The sequence below is a fragment of the Poecilia mexicana genome, unplaced genomic scaffold (assembly GCF_051168715.1).
Source record: "Poecilia mexicana isolate PSO_F unplaced genomic scaffold, ASM5116871v1 scaffold_20, whole genome shotgun sequence".
In the NCBI taxonomy this organism is placed as follows: Eukaryota; Metazoa; Chordata; class Actinopteri; order Cyprinodontiformes; family Poeciliidae; genus Poecilia; species Poecilia mexicana.
The window spans coordinates 12055133-12068449 of record NW_028263389.1 but is presented as its reverse complement, the minus strand read 5'-3'; the positions used below and the strand labels follow the sequence as shown (position 1 = coordinate 12068449).

The 13317-nt window shown below is 38.0% G+C and overlaps 1 protein-coding gene across 2 annotated transcripts; it reads left to right on the top strand.

The window, feature by feature from the left end:
- Window positions 1–814: 814 nt before the first annotated feature.
- LOC106903412 (receptor-type tyrosine-protein kinase FLT3-like) lies at window positions 815–7153 on the top strand. 2 transcript variants are annotated; one of them, XM_088001246.1, is made up of 14 exons: window positions 815–954; window positions 1663–1739; window positions 2376–2527; window positions 2603–2724; window positions 2847–2955; window positions 3033–3175; window positions 3332–3486; window positions 3599–3734; window positions 3848–4016; window positions 5042–5142; window positions 5217–5328; window positions 5409–5617; window positions 5698–5810; window positions 5888–7153. In XM_088001246.1, the coding sequence occupies exons 1-13, from the start codon at window positions 927–929 to the stop codon at window positions 5778–5780; spliced, it is 1596 nt and encodes a 531-aa protein (XP_087857372.1). In that variant the 5' UTR covers window positions 815–926; the 3' UTR covers window positions 5781–5810; window positions 5888–7153. The 2 variants fall into 2 exon arrangements, with proteins under 2 accessions (XP_087857372.1, XP_087857373.1); XM_088001247.1 differs by lacking the exon at window positions 5698–5810 and having other exon boundaries at window positions 816–954.
- The last annotated feature ends 6164 nt before the right edge of the window (window positions 7154–13317 follow it).

Below are 13317 nucleotides of genomic sequence, written 5' to 3'. Positions count from 1 at the left end.
TGCGGATCTCAAATGATTTAATTTTATTAAGAAAATGAACTTATTTAAAGTAATATCCAAGAGATGGCAGAAGTGCAGCACTGCTGGATGCAAGCTGCCATTAAAAATGTAAGAAGAAGAAAAAGTATGCTTGCTCACAGTCAGGGGCACAGCCAGGAATCGTGGGCCTCCTGACAAAAAAGTCTGTTGAGTCAGTTTGATGAGTTAGTCAGCTGCTGCTGACTGACTCATCTGTTGTTAAGTGGTAAAAGGTACAAGGGACAAGTTCAATATGTGAATATGTTGGTAATTTTTTTCCCTAATTCATTAAATGCTAGTGCAAAGGAGGCAAACAGTAGTTTGTAGCTAAGCTAATTATGCCAAATGATTGATAATCTCACAGTCTACTCACCTCTCTTGGAGAAAAACTGGGTTATAAATTGCCTTTTTCTCTCTCTCCCTCTCTCTCTCTTTTTGAAAACCTCATTTCATAACTTTTCTTAGCAGCATAGTAACTGCCACAGTCGTTCTTATTTCCTACTGTCTGCTGCTGAACAGCGTCACTCTGAAGGGCTCCAAGCAGGAACAAACCGTTTAACGCAGATGGGGGTTCGGGGGAAGTTCAGGTCAAATATGGATGTGTGTTTTGTGGTCTGCGAGTGGGAACATTAAATTTTTACTGCTTAAAACAATCTTTGAAAATACAATATGATTAATTTTTTAACTGACAGGGCCCCGATTATTTTATTTTATTTATTTCTATGAACAAAAGATAAACAATTAAATTGTGGAGGGCCCCCTGTTGGTCAGGGCCCTTAGAAATGTCATCACTACCCCCGCCCCTGCTCACAGTCTTTACTTGCCCACATTCCCTACAGCAGGATTCGTGAGCTTCACAGTGCTGTCTGATGCGGACTTTGTAAACCAGACTGCCAGGAAGTCTCAAAATGCAGAGAAAGAAACTTGCAGTGGCAGGTAAGAGGCAGCGTTCAAGTCTTTTACTTACACCAAAACGTAAGTAAAAGACTTACTTTTTACTTACACCCTGTTTCGCAGGGGCGGTCAGACGCCCCTGGCACCCCGTCTTTTTGAACGGTCTGTATTGAAACAAAAAGTTGTTGTGCTTCTGAACAATAACAATAAAAGCATTCTGATTCTGATAGAGCAAAAATGATTCAATTATTTGGTGAGTGCAATAAAAAGTAGAACAAAGTAACAGATCAAGATCAGTTAAGCTCACTGAGAACATCTTGAAGAGGAAATGTATTTGTTCGAAGTAAATGCGCATTACGTAATACCTGCAGCTGCCGCACCTTTGCAGAGTAGCCTGCTGTTTTCTGTTTCTCTGGCTGCTGAGCAGCGAGCATGTCTCTGCATGCAGGGCACACATATTCAGAGCAACTGCGGTTTATTTTATTTTTTTTATTTTGATTTTTTTTTTTGCAACTGCAGCGGCTGGAAATCTATTTTGAGTAGCTCAAACATGGACCGGATGTGCGCTTTTATTATGACTTTAAAACTTTTTGTGCAACAATCAGAAATGTACTGAATTTGACTGTCTTGAAAACAAAATATAGCAAATTCACGTGAAGTCAGAAAATACTGTTGAAAATAGTTTTTTATTTTACTTCTCATTATAAATTTTCAAACCTAATTTAAGTGTATTTTTTTTTGTCTTTTCAGCTGTTCTCCTGCTGTGTGCTGTTAACGCACTCTGCTCTGATGATGTTGATAATCAGAAATGTGTGTCCAGCTGGGAGGTAAAAGAAAACACTTTTCAAACTTAAAATATGGTGCTGATATCTCCAAAGTGATAGGAATGAAAAAAAAAATTTCTTCAGGGATAATAAAATGTATCTTGAAATATTGATTTATTTATTTTTTCAGCACAATAAATTCATATTGTTGTTTTGGTTTTGCTGAGCAAATAACATTTAATACAACTTTTGCTATTATTGTCTGATTACAATTATGAGGAGTTTGTACCTATTTAGCTAAAATGTGTACTTTTGTTATCATAACCTGGTCTTTGAAAATTATCACTACACAAGCTAAATAACTTAAAATCATAGTGACACCAAAGACTCTGATCTTCTGAAATGTTCTAATTGTCAATGTTTTATTTATTTATTTTTGTTTTTTTAATTGTTCTAGGCAGGTCCTCATGTTGACTGGGACAATGGGACAATTGGTTTTTCACATAAGGCAATGATAGCTTGTGTTGATTTTTTTTCTTAATAAATCAGATCATTATTTTAAACAGGAAATTTGTCCTTATCCTGGTTGTCCTTGTTCATACTTTATCACAATATAAAGCAACACTATTGAAAGAATCACCACGGAGCACAAAAATATCCTCTGTCAAGGAGGATTAAATGCTGAGTTTTGCCTTCCAGGCGGATTGCTTTCAGCCAGCTGACCACCTGAATGACCCTGATCCTGTCAGCCTGAAGTTGTCAGCCGGTAAGAAACTCCTCATCTCTCTAGAGGGCCTTCCTGATGGTCCTGTCTGCCAGTGGGGGAGAGAACAAGGCCCACTGATGAACATGTGAGTGTATTTTTAGGTTTATGTGCTTCTTTCCTTCATGTGTGTAAAGTTTGACATTTTCTTAAACCTCTCCAGAAATGGGAGTGTCTCCATGGTTACACCAAGACTTTCAAGGACTGATTCTGGGATGTACAAACTAACCTGTAAAACTCAAGAGAAGACCATTTTCTCAAAAACTGTTGATCTTCGTGTTGTTGGTGAGTCATCATTTCTCATCTTTATTAAGACTCAACTAAACAGAGAAGCATAAAACTACCTTAATGTAGATAATTAGTGGATTTAACATAATGTTAACCAATTTTATTCACATGCTTCCTAGAATGTCCCTCAAAACCAAAGATGTCTCTGGATATGAATATTCAAGACACGTCTCCTTATTTTAAATGCATCTCTGAGGGTTCTCCAAGGCCCAGTATTGAATGGTCTCGGTAAGACAACTAGTTTATCTGTTCATACATACATAGTTTTATCATTTCACTCTCTGACTATCAATGTTTCTTCTCAGTCCATCCTCAATGGAGAAGAGAAAAGACATTGACGATTGGACAGCAGAGAGCTCAGCCACAACTTCAAACTATGCAGACAGTGGAGCGATGTGTTGTGCCAAAAATGATGAAGGACAAGAATGCACCCAGCTGTATGACTTTGGTAATTACATTAAAAACAGACACATATTAGAAAATGTTTTAACTCAGTTAACCTGACCAGAGAAGGAAAACAGCTCTCATCTCAGGATTATTCTCAAATTAAGTTAGAAAAAAATAAATAAATGCATTAAATAACTTGAAGTGTTTTATGTTTCAGACTTAAATACTGCTTCAATGAAACCAGACGAGGTTTCTAGTGTGACCATAAGTCCCGGTCAGCCTTTGGTACTTCGCTGCAGAAAAAATTTAGATTGTAGTTCTATATGGGAACATGATAGCAAGGTTTTGGCGGAAACCTGTGCAGGGAATGAGGTACAGTGATGAAAACTGTGATTTTTTTATTGTATCCAAATACAACCACAGATTTTATCTCATTTCAAAAACATTGTTCTACATGATTATGATTTCAATGTTTTTCTTCCAGATCTGTATTAAAAAGAACAGACAACAGAAGAGCTGCATGCTGTATGCCTTCATTAGATCAGTCACCTCACAACACAACGGCACATACACCTGCAAAAACTCAGGCGGAAGTAAATCTGTGGATGTTCATGTTACGGGTCAGTATCAGTTCTTTACATGGACTATTACTGTTATCTTGTAATAACTACCATTTTATATTTTTAATTAATAATATACATCTGTTGAACATTTTAATTTCTTGTCTCCTTAGCTGAGAGCTTCCTCTCCTCCCAGCTGCCTGACCAGTTTGTGACAACTCAGACCAGCTCCTGTTTGGCAGCAGATGTTTCCTACCACCCAGTGCTGCAGCTCTGCTACTGGGAAGCTCCTGATGGGAGTTTCACTAAATGCATCAGAGACAAGACAGCAACAAAGCAAAGGTAGTTTTATAAAGCAATGCCTCATCATCTCAGAATAATCATTTTTCAAAGATAATTATATAATATAAATTTTATCATTAAAATATTTTTAAATTTCCTTTTTTGTTTTTAACATACAGTGACATAATAAAAAGGATTTGGGTTTTTTCAAGGGATATGTTTTTTAAATTAAGTAATTTACAATCAGCCTCTTTATTTGGATATGTCTAATCCAAATACAGCACAAGCAGCTGCCTTCAGAGGCCAACAAATTATTTACTAAAGTCCACCAGTGTGTAATCCATCATCAGAATAAATCTGTGATTGTTTAAACATTAATGAACAAACAGCTTCATAAAGATCAAGGAACACAAAAGACAGGCCAGAGAGCAAGTTCTCATGCAGCTTAATGAAAGGTCAAGTCATAGGACCATTTTTTTTTCAAAGTGGAGTGGAGAAGTGCACTACAAATCAGAGTTATTGTGTTTGTAAAAAAATACAACAAAATCAAATGCCCTTGTGTTTTCACTTCACAGTTATACAAGTCTTTTTAGTGTTGTGTCACACAAAATCCTAATTAATGCATGAAGTTGTGGGGTTGTATCATGAAGAAGTTTTTCTAGCTAAACTGAATGAACAACAATATTCTGACAACCGACTCGCATGTTAGCAAAAACAGCTAACAGGTCAGTCTTTGGGCCTGTCCTGCAGGCATTGCGTCGACCCAAAGCTCCTCTGTTTAAAAGTATATTAGACCTTAAAGTGAGATCAGTCTGGTCAGTGGGACACAAGTCCTCTACAATGATGTGAGAAAACATAGTTATTGCTGCTAAAACTGGTTCAACAATCTCTTCAATTATAAGATGTACTTTGTTTTTAACACACAGCTTCCCCACTTTTAATTTTTTATTACCATTGGCTGGTAATATACTGTTGAAGCCTCATAAAGACCAGATTTTTTTTTTTATGTATCAACCCCAAGAAGGGAAAGGGTTCAGCTTTCCTTTTACCATATTAATCTGTTGGATGTGCCACTATTTTCTCAGGACTGTGAAGTATTGTGGACCATTAAAGTCTGGAGTGTATAAACTACACCTGGAGGCTGGAGGAAAAACGGAAACAAAGAAAACAATTGTTTGTGTTCTAGGTAGGTACCTTGTGTGTCATTGTTAAAACGCAAATAAATACAGCATTACCTGTAATTTAAAATTTCCCTTTTAGAGAAACAAGAGCCATCATTTAAGAAAACAGATAATTACCTTTTTGTTGAGACTGTGAGTGTCTTGCCTGCTAACTCTACGTGGATGATGTCAAGTTTATCATCCGGCAACAGGTGAGTAATACGCAGCAGCTCAGCCATGAGACATCAGCAGGCCTGATTGTTGAAGCTCAGTGATCTTTGTCTGACTGCAGCTCTGAAACAAACCCATCCTGGGAAGTGATTGAGAGTAATAACCACCCAGCTTCTGATGGCTTCTGTAACCAGAAACTCACCAGCAACGTGAGCACAATAAATGTAACGGTTGCAACAAGATTTAAGTTTTGCTTGACGGACCAAGCTGGGTCCAGGTGCAGTGAGGAACGTTATGAGGTTCCAAACCTCAAATTCCAAGCCTCCACAGGTAAGACAAGATCATTCACCCTCGACATTCATTCAATAAAGTTGATATAGCTGACTTCTGTCATGTTTACATATTTTTAGCTTATAAATCTTATGACGGTCACTTAATAATGCCACTGAGAATCGGCCTATTGGCTCTGCTCTTGGCTCTGACAATAATCTAATTTGTGCTCGTGTGCTACATCAAGAGAAAGGTATGTGTTGCACATGGCATCAACACAGACACAGGTAAAACCATAGAAGACACTAAATCATTTTGGTTTTTCAACAGAAACACCAATATCAGCCTCAGCTTCAGATGATCCAGATGGTTGGGCCTAACGACAGCGACCTGTACGGAGTTGAAAGAAGTTCCTGGAGAAGAAAAATTCCCCAACACTCAAAAAAATGAACTTAGGGAGTTATTACATTAACAAAAGAATATCATGTACTTTTAACACAATAATTTCATGTTTCAAACGAAAACGTGATTAAATCATCTTGGATAAACAAGAAATTCAACAACTTCACGGTTCTGAAATCTAATCATGTTGAGATAACATGATTCATTATAGTCAGACTGATCTTGTGCAGCATAGACATGATATAAGAGTAGACCCCGCATTGGTTCCTCCGGCGCAGGAAATACGGCGGCCATCTTGGAGCGGTCGAACCCCCTACTTTGCTCAACCAAAACAGCAGAAGATGCCTCAGCTCTGCGGGATATTGTTGTTCGGATCGATGGACTATTAATGTGAGGGCTTGACAGACAACATTTCACAAGTAAGATGGACATATTATTGTGTAATTTTGTGATTAGAATATTACTTTACTGTATTTATGTCCACCGGTGAGATACGAGCTAATATTATCTACAGTGCTTGGTGTAATACCGGGTTCAGCCCCGCTATGAAGGCTAACTGAGATTCCGTAAATCTAAAAAAAATTATTATTACAGGGATTTTTGATTAGAATCACTGAGCTGACTTTCAATTCAAACTACGAGCGACCCTAAAACTGCAAATCCTCTGCTTGGATTTAATTAAGAATTTAATTTGGTCTACAAACCATGACACAGTCTCTTATAAACAAACTCGTAAAGGTCGTAGAGTTTTGTTGTTTCTCTGTATTTTCCTCCACAGTGCATTTTGGAAGAAATCTACAAGCACATTTGCAAGCACATTTAGATCCCCATAAATTCTAATTTATCCTGCTGCTAATAAAAACTTGAACCCAAATGCGTTAATTTGAACATACATCTAAGCAAGATGGAACCACAGCAGCAAAATGCTACTGTTACAAGTCCTGGGTGTCAAAACTGCTGTAATAGAGTTGACACAATCTGAAGAGAAAATAAACAAAGAGTCAGCAATGACGACCAGCGCTGCTGTTGACATCCAGATTGCGTTTTTTTATTCGCTGACTTGTAATAGTAAACAAACTGAGCTCAAATACAAAGAAAGGACTAAACCTCTGATTGTAAATATGGTAACAACAATCAAACAATGAATATTATTCTTTGCACTTTTACAAAGTAAACTTGACAATCCCTTTGAAATCACTTTGAATCTCTTAATGTATCACCTGAAATTATTGAGACTGTTACAGTCGATAACCGATATGTACTGATATTGCATGTGTTATACTACAGGTCACGGGTGTCAGAACTGTTGTAACAGAGTTGACACACAATCTTAGCACTTGAAGCTTCGGAGCTCACTCCAAAGGCTCAACCTCAAAACGCATGTAAAAGAGAACAAGTGTCTGTCCACAGAAATGGACCATAAAAGTGTTGGAGTTTATCCGACCTACAATACAACCCCTATTTTGGGAAAAGGACACTCAATCTGCTTTAACAGCCAACTCTAAAAAGAACAAAACAAAATAAAACTTGTCCAACATGGAGATGTTGGGATATAACGGCCCTCCATGGAGACGTTGAGATATAACGGCCCTCCAACGGTGCACAAAACCTAACTACACGACCTATACACGACCTATTCTGGTTAATCAAGATGTTAAGTATCCCACACGGTAACCTTGGTGCTTTTCCCCAACCGCATACTGACCTGAAGAGAAAATAAACAGTCAGCAATGACGACCAGCGCAGCTGTTAATTACGTTTGAGACAAACCGGAAGTCCATCCCAAACCCAACCTGAAAGCAACGCCCCCCAAAAAAAGGTTCCGCTTCGCCATTACCGCTCCTGTCCCCACCTCAGGAAAGTACTATAAATACCAGTGACGTGCGGTGAGGTTCATTGCTGGTGAGGCACTGACTTATGACTTAAGACACCATGCATGTTATTGGACGTACGGAAATTTCGCGCATACAACGCTGGAGGGCAAAAAGACTAACCTTTTACATGTAATCCAGTGAAACTTAGAAATGTAGGTATTGATTTCGTGCTATGATCCACAGCAAAGTGATCTGTATTCGCCAAGCTACGCAGACTCGTTGCCATAGTAACCGACAACAATGCCACTTCATATTTTAGGATTTAACACCAAAAAACATTCAAGAATTTTGCACACAGAACAGAACATTCAGTCTGTTGTTGTAGTATGTTTTAGTCTTGGAAAATTACTGGGAAATAGTATTGGACAAGAAGAAGAAGACACCAACACAGAGAGGTCATCTGACGAGAGTTTTGAGAATGGCTTTGATGAAGAATCCAAAGAGGACAAGAGGTGGAAATACTTTGGTTTTCAAGGAACTTATTCCTCAAGAACCTGAGGAAGAACCTGTTCCTGAAGAGGAAAGCAGCATGGACGCTACCTCAGAAGTTGCCAGTACCACTTCAGGTGTCTTGACAAGTTTGACAGTCAAGACTCCTGAAGATACTGTTGCTTTGGATAGCAACAGTTTTTTCGATCATGTTTTGGAGCTCCTCTGGGAAACTGACTCTGGGGACACAGACACAGATGATAGTGAAAGTGTCGATGTTCCCCTGGAACAAATGGACCTGGCTGTTGATACGGGCTGTGACAGCAAGCAAAATTACACAGATCATTTTCCTGGCATGGACGCTAAAGATATGGATGTTTCCAAGAAGAAAGTCAATTTTGAAAACTCAAATGCTAAGAATGTTGTGTAACATTTGGAAGTCTTTTCTGAGCATTGTCTTCCAAAAATATTGTCTTCTGAAGAAGAATACGCAGAAGAAGACATTGAGTTCTCAGAGAATTTTGACAGGAGGGATTTTTCCAGTCAGTCTCTGAGTATAACTCCTCCGAGATATTCATCACATTTTGATAAAATTTCTGTGTGTTCTACTTCAGTAGAAACGTTTTCGGAAGAAAGCTCAAAACGTCACATTCAAACTGAGTCACAACATTGTGACAGCATGGATGTAAGAAATGGATGTTTCCTTTATGGAAGTTCATTCTGACAGTGGAAATGCCAGAAAAGGGAGGTCACAAGTTTCCAAGTGGATTCGCCAGCTAGGGAGTAGTTGGCTAAACTCCGACCAAAGAGTAAGAGCTAACTATTTCCTTTCTTGGCGAAGACAAGTTTGAGGAGTTCATTAATGACATGATTTCACCTCTGGAAGAACTTTGAACACATTTAGGAGGAAGTGGATGGAACATGGCCCGCACAGAGTCGTTCCCCAACTCCATTGTCAATGCGGCTTATCGGAGTTGTGGCCACAAGGTTTCCAGTGCCTGTTTTGGTGTGCTTCAAGGGTGGACTATGACACCCTGGAAGCAGCTTATGGGTACTGACAGCCCAAGTGACATGCAGCTCAGGTGGTCACTAAGGCAAAATCTTGGGTGTGGGAGAAATTCACAGAGGCCATGGAGAACCTTGGATCGGGCAGAGTAGTTCGAAGACCTCCTCAATTCCACCATCACATCTTCCACTGAGGAAGCAAAACCTGGGGACTTTGGATCAGGCTCTGCTGAATTGACCATGGTGAGAGGCGCAGAGAAGGAGTGGGCATACTTTTTGCCTCCCATCTTGGTGCCTGTATGTCGGGATTCACTCCAGTGAAGAGGGTAGCTTCCTTCCACCTACTTGTAGGGGGTCGGGTTCTGATTGTTGTCTGTACTTATGTAACAAGCAGCAGTTCAGATTGGCCACCTTTTTTGGAGTTGTTGGAGGGGTGCTGGAGAGTGTCCCTCCTAGAGACTTCTTTGTTCTGCTGGAGGATTTCAATGCTCACATGAGCAATTACAGTGAGACCTGGAGGCTTGTGGTTGAGAGGATTGGCCATGCATCTGGGCCAGATGCATGGACTCAATTTAAATAGATTAACTTGTAAAGCATTATAAGTTAATCTAATTTATAATACCAGAGTCTAGCTTTAGCAGATGGCTGAAGGCATCTGATCCACGCTTCAAACTCACTACCTGTTTACTCTAAGGAAAAACTTTGGTGAGGTTAAATTTAGTCGGCTGAAGAAAATCAAACGGTTCATTCTCTAACGTGAGAAATCCCTTGACGTAGTCAAGCTTCTTGTTTGTTCTGATCTTGTTAGTAATTTCCATAGTATGATTACTAATTAACTATCAATTCTTTTGTGTCTGGAGGCAATCTAATCACTCAGTTCGCAACTGAAGTTTATTATCAGGATTCTGCAAATTAAATATTTTCATAGTATATTTCAAACATTCTGTTCATACAGTTTAGGCTCCCTGAAAAGGAGAAATTACATGTTACAGAAAATATAAATATTTTTGATTGCTTTGAGTTTAATGATATTTTACTTAATCTGACTATATAATATTTTTTTAACGTATACTGAAGATTTGCATCGATCATTTACAGTGGTGGGAAGTAACGAAGTACTTGTACTTCGTTACTGTACTTAAGTACAATTTTTGTGTATCTGTAGTTTACTTAAGTAGATTTAATAATGGATACTTTCTACTTTTACTCCACTACATTTTACAGTAAGTATCTGTACTTTCTACTTCACCACATTTCTACAAAACTGTCGAGTTACTTGTTACATCCATAGACATGAACACGTAGACGCCTCATGGAGAGGGTCTGCCCGTTGCTGCAATACGTCATAGCTAATAGAGGTAAAAGGACTGAACTTCAGAAATTGCTGTTCTACAAAGTATTTTAAGTTAATACCTGCCATTGACACCTTTTCTCACACACACTAATATTTTTGGCAGTCAAAGAAATGACTAAAGACAGAGTTTATAACATTTTATGTGATTATCTAATTGTTTTGGGGCATTTCTGAATAAAGAACACAATGTTTTTATTTGATAGAAATTATTCTGACAATTGTTATATTAACATTTATGAAGACACACTTTTACAGTGTTTTATTAGAGAACATACTTGCATAATTCCATAATTTAATGTACATTTAACGTTTCAAGACAAGAAACAAATAATTTTCTTGTATTTATTTATACATTGAGAAATTACTTTTGATTTATAAATCAGTCATTAAGCTACATAAATCAGTCATTAAGCTACATATTTTTCTTACTTTTTTCCAGAGAAAAAATATTTATTACAGTATGTCAACTCTGCTATTGACAGCAAAGAGTGAAAACAATTCTAACAGAGTAAATAATTTTTATTTCATTACATAAGCTACACTAACACTTCAGATTGAGATATTTAAAAATACACAAAAAGTGAAAGAATAAAACATTTATTATACTGGGAACACTGGTCACATGCAGGGCTTCAGTCTTCTGGTCACACTGGGAGAACTCCAATGATTTCTGGTTCACAGGCGAAAGCCAAGAGAAATTATCCAAAAGTGAAATAGAAAATACATACACGTTTCCTTCACATTCAGAAAAAGACATTTTCAGCATGTTGGGCTCTGACTCGTAGCATCTTTATAGCTAAATACCCATGGTGAAGCTGAGCTGGGAAACAGACTGAAGAACAGCAGCTCCAGCTCTGATCCTGACTGATCTTTCCTCACAAAATTCTCTGGTTTTTTTAATGAACTTCTCCTCTAACAGCGGTTTTTCATCAGCTCTCTCTCATTAGAAAACAGTGTGAAAACATTAGCTGCTACGCTAACAATCAGCGGTTAGCGTAGCAGCTAATATTTCCAATAGCTACTTAGGAAATATTTCTCGGTTGTTTAGAAGCGAAGTTCTGGCTGCAAAGTCAAGTAATTCTTATCTTTCAGCCTTACCTGTGAAAGGTAATGCCAATGAATCCAGTTTGTTTCGTAAAACGGTTGAAACAAGTCCACACAGCACAGGACTTAAGGATGTCCGATCGCCCTGCTGCCACATAGAAGATGGCGGACGCTGTTACGTACGACTCAGCGCTCCATGAGACGTCTACGTATATGATGGCTATGGTTATATCCAAGTCGTATTGCGCTTTTTTTCCGTTAAAATGTGAAGTTCAGGGACTTAAGGAATACAGTCATTTTAAAAAACAAAAGAAGCGTGTAGTCCTGGCACAGTGTGCTACCAGACAGAATAGATCAAGGGAGGAACTGCAGATCCGACAGAACCTAAAAAACCAGAAATCAGCATCTCTTCATCCCTCAGTCATCTCCCGAGGCTTATATGGTAGAACATTTTATTATTAAGTTTCCTATTGTGCTTTTAATCGACTGTTATGAGTTGATTATTTGCTTATTTAATGTATAATCGTATCAGCCAAAATAATATAAATGGTCATTTAGAGAACAAACCATACTGAGAGATTAACAGTAAATATGTAAATATTTCCTACTTTAAAAAGATTTGTTAGGGCTTTCTGTTTGTTTTATTAAGAAATATTGACATATTGATTTAGTGTTCAGTGGTTATTTAATGTATTATTAATCTCAGACACAGACCTGCTGCCAATGGGCAGTTCTAGATGGGGGCCAACGGGGTACAGAAGAAATTATACTCAATAAATGTCTTATGTTAATACTCAGTGGTGGATTTTTTTAACCTTCACAATTTAACTGTAACATTTAATGAAATATTCCAGTGCTGCACTTTAAGCTGTTATATTGAGAGAGGATCAGACTTTCCATTTGCCAAGGATCTGCAGCCTGGATCTCTGCAGACACAAGTTGCTCTTTGGCTCACTTAATATATCAAATGTTGAAATATTGCTCTGTTTTTTTTTTTTTTGTTTGTTTCTTTTTTTTTTTTAAGTGTCCCCATGAAAAAGCACTGACTACCCATAGTGGTAAATTTGGTCTAGAACCAGCCTCCAAACCTAACTCCTTATTTGTATAAATATTTCAGTCATACTCTTTACAGTACCAGAATTTTCACATATGCTTTTGGAGCCCTGTTTGAGGACACATTTGATTATTAAATTAGGTATAATTATCAGTCACTCAGTACTTGAGCAGTTTTCCAAATACTTTTTACAATTGCTTAATTAAACGTGCTTAAGGAGTGTTACTCTGATTGGAGTACAATTTTGGAGTACTCTATGTATGAATGATTGTTTTTTGGATTACTTTTTAAAAACAAAACATTGCCATAAAATATTATCTATCACTGCAGCAACCATCCCGCCTAATGGCCGCTGCAGTACCCCATGAGAGTAGGGCAACATGTGCGTCCCTTATTTTTATTTCTGAAAGGTGGCAACCCTAGCGGTGGGTGACAAACTGAACGCTGCCAGGACGCTCAGCACGTCCTCCTCTGACTGGCTTATCAAAATGTTCGCAACTTTATTAAATGATAAGAAAAAAAAATCAACAAAACGTGCTCATATTAATGACCCAACAACAATAGTAATCTCAGTGATTATTGTTTCAACAAGGTGTTA